We start from the raw sequence: 8,660 nt of genomic DNA, 5'->3' as shown, positions 1-8,660 counted from the left end.
AGAGACGTACACAATGAAGAAAATTTGAAAGCACTTACCTCAGTTGATCCAGTGAAAGATACTTTGTTGATGTCTTGATGTGATGAAATCGACTGGCCACATGTTGTACCATATCCCGGTACCACATTTACAACACCTGGTGGGAAGCCAGCCTAAAGAAAAACGAAGAGGCAGGGTGAAATTTAGAAAGGACAATTACCATGAAACACTCACTCACACACACACACACACACACACACACACACACACACACACACACACATACACACACAGAGTAGACAAAAACGAATGGATTGTTCAAAACAGTACTACACGTGTTTCAATAGCGTGGTTATTCCAAATACTAGTCCATTATAAACTTATTAGATAACATTACGTAATTTTGTGCTGTTACATAACCATTCCATTTCTTCAGGTGATATTCAGTCAAATATCTATACTAGTACACATACATACATACATACATACATACATGCATGCTCACACACACACACATACACACATATATTACACCCTCATTATCAACTTTTATCATATACGCTTTTCAACAATACCTCCAATTAGCAAAATCGATTATTCATAAAACACGTTAAAATGTGGTAGTTATTACAAAGCTTAGTAAACCATTCGCAGTCATTATTGACGGCACGGATATTCTACCGTTAATATAATAATGCACAAAGTTACTGACCTCTTTCACCAGTGATGCACAATACAGAGCAGTGAGAGGTGTTTGCTCAGCAGGCTTGATTACAATGCAGTTACCACATGATAAAGCAGGGGCCATTTTGCAAGTCATCATCACTATTGGATAGTTCCACTAAAGACAATAAAAAAGAAAACAGACTACAATTATGTTGAGCTAAATTTAATTAGAAATCACTTATGTAATATAATTCTGTAATACAAACATACATATAGAAATAGAGATGTACATTACAAATACATACATACATACATACATGCATACATACTTATACACACATACATACAAAGAAATAAGCAGCCACAGTATGATAGAAATCATAGCCACTCATAATAAAAAGGAGTACTGGTGGAATGTCCGTTTGAAAACCTGAATAAAATATAAGCATAATAGACTTGACATAGTGATTTGAGACAGAGAAGAGAAACTATACAGTTGTGGAAATCAGCCGCCCAGCGGATGTTAACATAAAGCTAAAGATCAGCGGAAAAGAAAATACGTACGCTGAACTATTGAGGAATCTACAGCTACTCTATCCCGATTAAAAGTTCAGATTTATACCTGTAATCATTAGGACACTGGGATACGTAACACACTGCCTAAACACCAATCTTGAGAAATTAGGCTTCTCAAAACTAGAAAGGAGAAAACTGATTCGAAGACTACAGATCCAAGATATCACTCGAACTGTATAAATCTGTTAAACTTTCTAGAAGTTTACCATTTAAGTATATATGAGTATGTCTAGATATACAACTATATGCATGAGAATACATGCATAAAACAAAACACTAATGCGTACAAAATGTTAGCTACACATAGAGAAAGAGAGTAATAAATAGACTCTCAGTTTAATTCTGCTACTGCCACTTTCATTCACTAGATATGGTTTGATCGCCTTTTACTACGTTATACAAAATACATATCAGAAGTTATCATAACCGAGACATATGCATATGCACAAACACTCTCACGGATAGGCATGTACAAATCGATATGCGTGGACGGAAAGATCGAAAATGATTATTCTTCCACAACTATACAAAGTAACGCAGTACAGGACAATAATAGAGTCTATCTGTTTTAGCTTAGCTGAATTAATAAACTTCAAATCAATTACTCATAGATGGATATTGATTTCAAATTTTGGCATATGGCCAGCGATTTCGTGAGTGGGGATAAATCGATTACATGACCCCCAGTGCTGAACTGGTACTTATTTTGTCGACTTCGAAAGGATGAAAGGCAAAGTCAGCCCCGGCAGAATTTGAACTCAGAACGTAAAGACGGCCAAAATGCCACGGAGCGTTTTGCCTTGCGTGCTAATAATTCTGGCTGTTCGCCACCGTCTCGTAGATGGATATTGATTGGAAGTAATACTTACAGGTATGATAAGGCCACAAATACCAACAGGTTCATGTTTGGTAACACTGAAGAAGTCACCATCTGTAAAAACATGAGATAAACAGGGGTTAAAACATAGCAACAGTATCTTCAAAGTATTATCGTTATCATCCAATTCAGGTAAAACAGGCAAACAAGCATACACGCAAAAATAACAGCACCGAATTAATTTCCATAGGACTGTGTTGGAATACAGACCTACAGTGATAAGTAAAGGAGAATGATAGAATCAGTAGGATCGAATAGAGTCAACTCGTCTCTTATCGCACCACATTTACGACGCAAATGTTTGTATGTCATACAGGTGTTTAAGATGTATATTTATGACTTGTAAAGCTACGTACTTATAGGTCGCAAACACGTCTATAGAAAACACACACACACACACACAATGTTGATAGTTAGGGTAAATCCCAGTTGTTTCCTCTTGAAGCACATCTGCTTTTTCCCTTATCTAATTTTCCCTGTCTAAAGAATTTCTAATAGGAAATCATTTATATGTCTATCTAACATATAAAACAATCTCTAATTTCTTAAATTTATAATATATGATATATATATATATATATATATATATATATATATATTTAACCAAAGGCTATTCAAACCTTGTGAGCGAAAGATTGTAGACGAAATCAGGCTGAGTCTACTAAACTATTATATTAAAGATACAAGTGTCTGAGGAGTAATCAGCCATAGGTATCATAACGTTGTTCCGTTGATCGAATAAATGGAACTCTCATTCACTAAAACAAGCGCGAGATTCATTCATTTATTCATTCATTCATATTAATTTCATGCAGTTACATGTGTTTATGTAAATGTGGATAAATTTGCTAGTAAAGCTGGCACTTACCAACAGGAATGTTCTGTCCCATATTTTTATCCGCCCAACCAGCAAAATAACGCAATATCTGGACACTGTGTACCATATCTTGGTAAGAATTCTTATAGGGCTTGCCTGTATTCAAAGTTTCCAAACTCTATAAAATACATTTAATATTTTCTGTTTTAATATATACATAAGATTTCAAACGGCTTTGTATAATAAATTTCGTATATATTAACAAACTTAAACTCACCAGTAATTTATTAATCAAACAAGCTGTTAAGAACGCGTTCAGTATGCCATCAACAACAACAAGCTACTTAAAAGATCAAATTAAATTCTATTTAAATAAGTGAAGGTACTGAGCTGCAAAAGCTTGAGAACTATTGATCTAATCCGGCCGATTCATTGTCTTGAGCTTCAAACTATATGTACCACTATTTATGTGTTTTTAATATTACGAAGGTAACCTTATCCGTATATTTAAATGCTTTCCCAAAATAAAGATATACTTTCTTTTAAAGTTTTCGCGGAAGCTATAAGGTGATGCACAAGTACTAACCTCTGAGTGCACTGCTCCCTATAGCAGAAACATCTGTAAGCCAATGAAGTCAATTACGTAGTTCCTGTTCCCTTGTCATTCTATTAGTTCTTATAACGCTCTGTACTTGCCTAACATTTTATTCTAAAGTATATATAAATTGAGATCTAACAACAGGTTATTAGTATCGCTATGCCTGAGCGAACTCATAAAATTCCTAAATTACATTGTTAGTATTCACACAGAACAATAATTAGCTAAAAAAAACATACTGTGGAAAAAGTAAACATTAATATTAGTCAATCATAAATGAATATTATATTCATTTTTCCGGCAAGTACGGAAGACAACTCCGGATACTGAGATCTATATTATAATCCTGCTTGCTCGTTCGTTCACACGTTACGTTTTAGTTTGTTAGAGCGCAGACGGTGGAGTAAGAGGTAGAGTAAGAGCGACAGAGAGGGAGAATGAGAGAGGGAGAGGGAGTGGGAGAGTGAAAGAGAGGAAGAGGATGAATGAGTGAGATAGCATGATTAGGGGAAGTGAGAGGTAAAGAGAAAGGAAAGAAGAAAAATGTTCGACATGAAGAAGGGAATTACATGGTTAAAAAGTTTGTTGGAGCAAGCGGTAGAGAAAACTGAGAGAGAGAGAGAGAGAGAGAGAGAGAGAGAGAGAGAGAGAGAGAGAGAGAGTGTGTGTGTGTGTGTGTGTGTGTGTGTGTGTGTGTGTGTGTGTGTTGAACAGAGGGAAATTTTAAGATAATATAGTATATTATTGTGACTGGAAGTGAAATGACTTCACGAAACAGCCGTGGATGCTATTTCTTTTTCTCTTTTTATTTGCAGCGGAATTGAAACTAACCGCGTAAGTGAATACATTGTGTATATTCTCTATATCGATTTGTGCACATTGTATATAAAGTAAAGTAATTATGATAAAATATTGCAATTACAAGGAATATGCAATTATATATCGATCTTGCAGTTTCAAGAGAATTAAATTCTGAAGAATTATGTATGTATTAAGTATAGTATAGATTGTTATTGTATAATTTTCTATCATTTACTGCACGGGAAATAATTAGATTCATATGCAATAAAAATGTAAATCATCCTTTCTTTCTTAAATAACTCCACTTGATTTTTCTTTCGCTCCGTGGGATTTCCACACATCTCGCAAGTTTCGAATTATTTCGTTCCCCTCAGTAAAGTATCGCCCTCACTGTACTGTTTATCATGGCTGAGTTCATACTTACTGATAAGTGGGCTATATCTCTCTCAAAAAGGTCAGCCAGACGATATAAAAGATGTCCACGGCGACTGGCATCCATGCGTCTCCACGGTGTTCCACGCTTGAACGCTAATTTACATGCCTGGACAGCTTTATCGATGTCAGTCTGTAAAAGTAAATGCGATTGACAGAGTTAAATGCAACGACAAATCAACTTTATGACACAACACAATACCAATCCTCCGAATATTTCAGCAATCTCTCCAAACATGACTATCCCACCTGCCAATCTTTAGTCTTCTTGTCTGCCTCTACCTTCAAGCACTCGCTGAAACATTTCATCCAGTTTTCTTCTCATAGGCGCAGGCGTGACTGCGTGGTAAGAAGCTTTCCCTTCTATGTAAGGCCTTTATGGCCAATTTTCATGAAATAAAGAAGCTTACTCCGTTTGCTAACGTTCGCTTTCAAATGTTTAAACAAAACGTCAACCACATCAATCACGCCAGTCTAGAAGGGCCTACAAAAGTCATGAGTACTGTCTCTTTCACTCGACAAGCTTATTTCAAACCTTTAAGTTTTAATCATTGGAACGTAGCCATGCTGGGACACTGCCTTAATGGGTTTTGTCGAACAAATCGACTCCAGTACATTTTTTTTTAAAGTCTGGCACTTATTTAAACAGTCTGTTTTGCCGAAAGACTAAATTATTATATTAGGAAGCTGATTGTTATGGCTGGTCAGAGAATGACCATTGGTTTCGCAATGCTAATATTCATAACATAAGAAGAACTTCAAAAAATATACAGCTAGAAATTAATAATGTGATAAAGAGAACTATGTCAACGAATGATCAATGTCATTTATATCCCCCAAAAATTAACAACAAAACAAAAAGAATCATCATTATCATTATCATATTTCCGTCATATATGTGATACAACTGCGCATGCGTTATTGTCTTATTGTGTTCACATCATCGTACATTTGTTGGCATAAGAGAACAAAAGTGTTTTGAAAATTAAAATGTGGCCACAGTTTAATGAGTGAAACAAATAAAAAGAAAAAGATAAGAGATGCTGGCCACCCAACGAAAATGGTTAACGATAGGTTTATAATGACGGTTTCTTGCTTACCTTACTTCCTTCCTGAACGTCACAAATCTTCTTCGTCGTGTAAGGATTGATAACAGGGTAAGTCTTGCCATTGGCTGAATCAACGAACTGGTTGTTAATGAAAATCTGAAAGCAAAAAATCGAGGCAAATATAATTGACTGAACGATCGACCAATGACGCCATTATTGAGAATCAATCGATTGAGTTTTATAGAGCACCGGTATAATGAAAGCAACGCATGAAGAGCTCATCATCACCCTAGGTTTCTAAGCATCCTCTAACAGAGATCATTATTTTTAGAAAGACTGTCAAAATTAAATAATAACCAGAACTGCGCTAACGGGACTGTAACTGTTAGCAGTGAAGGTGTCATGCAGGGCAAGTCGGGAGTATCTTATCAAGCTCCGGCAGAACGTCATCAAGCTATTGACCAGGACCAAAATCGTAGTCAAAAGTGCAAAAGAAAAGAATGAAATGGAGAAAAGATGTAAACAAAATAGTAATAGAATGCTGGCTGTGAAGTAAGCCAAATAAAAGAGGCTTCATGAATCGAATGGAGAAAATATGGGACGAGCAGTAAAGGTCGTGCGTATAATAATTGGTTGGGAACAGTAATCCAAGATGAAGACAAATGGCTGAAGGAGATTGAAGTAGAATGCCCAGTGCAATACCATATAGAAAGTTTGTCTCTTAGGGACAGCAAGGATTATCAGGATGGTTCTAAGCACTTGAAAGACTGCTGAAAACTTGTGGATACCTTAGGTTACAGGTAGTAACCCGCTATCCACATAATTCGTCGATATCCATAGACAAGTTCTTTTGTTGAGTTTCTGTAAGTGGTGATGGTCATGGTGGTAATTTTAATATTGTTTTTGTTAAGTTTTAATCCCAAGTCAGTTGTGTTCGGCTATAGCTCTAATCAATGGTGATTGAGTCGTAACCACCCTTTCTTTATTCACAGACATAATGTATCTTGGACTTCATTATTCAACAACTACATTATTTGCTTAACTTCTTATTTTTAAGACGTCTGTGTTTGATCTGAGGGATTTGAGACGTAACCAAATAGCTGAGATGAGAAAAATCCCAACTGACTGGATCTTTTGACTGAAGAGGAATCATGAGTTGGTAGACCACCAGTGGATCTGACCTGTCTCACTATTTATACATTGTCCTTGTTTGCATTTACGTTATTGCTTTTTAGTTCCTGATCGGCCTTGATCAAGCAATCTGATAACCAAAGACAAACCAGGCCTGGTAATCTCGTCTCGTTGTTTGAGATATACTGTATCAGTGATTACATTATTCAATATGTTCTTTGCAGAGATCTGCAGTTATTTCAAGCATGGAGAACAACCAAAATCGCCCACGTTGACTAGTTTTGTGACATAGGTAAACTTTGATCGGACATAGTTATGATTGAAGTCGTTCCAGCTATGATCATCACATCTATACATTGGTAAACTTAACCTCTAGGTTCTTATTGGGAGGTGGAATTCCAACCATTATGTCAATAGTTAATGAAGTGAATCGTTTAAAAACAAAACTGGAAATAAGCCTTCAAGAATTAGTTTTGAACCGTTGGCAACAAGTACGAATCTCGGCAACTGGAGAAGTTTTCAATGGAATTTATATTACAAGTGACAATAAAAAAACTGGTCACTTATGACGTTACTCAGATTAATGGGAAACGAAAATATAATATACATACACACATGTAATACATACATGTGTGTGTGTGTGTGTGTGTGTGTGTGTGTGTGTGTGTGTGTGATGGTTTTTCTCGTCGTGAACGACAAATGGCGGTTCCACTCAACTGGCAAAAATGAGTAACGCTGCGATGGACTGGCATCTCGTCCAGCTGGGGAACACATACGCCACAGAAACCGGGAAACCGGGCGCATGAGCCTGGCTAGGCTTTAAAAGGGCACATTTATATTTATTTATTTATAATTAAAACAGATTTACACTAATCTGATGGGTTACTCTATATTTTTGCAGAGTACAAATTTATTATTCTTGTACGAGAATGTTGTTGACAGTGACTTTGTATGTAAGTAATCGTAGGACTTCAAGTCACTGTGAACAACATTGTTGCATAATAATAATAATAATAATAATAATAATGATAATAATAATAACAATAATCATAATACAAACACACACACACACACATACACGGTATAAAACTTTTCTTTTTACTTATCGACACAGGAATATAATAAAGACTAAAGATAAAATTACTGTACCTTGGTAAACTTAATCTCTGGGTTCTTATTGGGAGGTGGAATTCCAGCCATTATGTCAATAGTTAATGTAGTGAATCGTTTAAAAACAGAATTGGAAATAAGCCTTCAAGACTTAGTTTTGAACCGTTGGCAACAAGTACGAATCTAGACACCTGCAGGCGATTTCACTGGAATTTATAATACAAGCGACTGGTCACCTATGACGTCACTCGGGTTAATGATAAACGAAAATTGCAGACGACTAAGTGGAAGTTCCCTCCTTACCAAATGAAGAACAAAACAAAAATCAAAATAGAAGTGAATATAAAAAAACTGTATAAAAAAGGAGAGAAAAAGAGAGAAGGGAGGGATAAAAAAAAGAAACAAACAAACAAAATGTCTTAGTAATTCTTGTTTTAGAATATCTTTGTTATTCACTGTTTTTGAAATTGTGGCGTAGACTTCAATAATAACAATAATTACAAGAAATACGATAAACACTAAAGTCCAGAAATAAATCTAAACATCTTTTATACATATATATATATACACACACGCAATAATATGTGTGTTGTGTGCGTGTGTATATACATATATATATGTGTA

The 8,660-nt window shown here is 35.6% G+C and overlaps 1 protein-coding gene across 1 annotated transcript in view; it reads right to left on the bottom strand.

The window, feature by feature from the left end:
• LOC106870422 (omega-crystallin) overlaps positions 1–8,232 on the bottom strand; it is a 15,173-nt gene extending 6,941 nt beyond the window's left edge. The window contains exons 1-7 of the mRNA XM_014916488.2: positions 8,076–8,232; positions 5,847–5,951; positions 4,739–4,879; positions 2,967–3,093; positions 2,091–2,152; positions 692–820; positions 39–152 (exon numbers count right to left, since the gene is read on the bottom strand). Of these exons, the coding sequence (XP_014771974.1) occupies positions 39–152; positions 692–820; positions 2,091–2,152; positions 2,967–3,093; positions 4,739–4,879; positions 5,847–5,951; positions 8,076–8,126 (729 nt within the window). The 5' untranslated portion in view covers positions 8,127–8,232. The remainder of the gene's footprint in view (positions 1–38; positions 153–691; positions 821–2,090; positions 2,153–2,966; positions 3,094–4,738; positions 4,880–5,846; positions 5,952–8,075) is intronic.
• Between the last annotated feature and the right edge of the window lie 428 nt (positions 8,233–8,660).

This window comes from Octopus bimaculoides, chromosome 12 (genome assembly GCF_001194135.2).
Source record: "Octopus bimaculoides isolate UCB-OBI-ISO-001 chromosome 12, ASM119413v2, whole genome shotgun sequence".
Lineage (NCBI taxonomy): Eukaryota > Metazoa > Mollusca > Cephalopoda > Octopoda > Octopodidae > Octopus > Octopus bimaculoides.
This window is presented reverse-complemented; position numbering and strand designations above follow the sequence as displayed.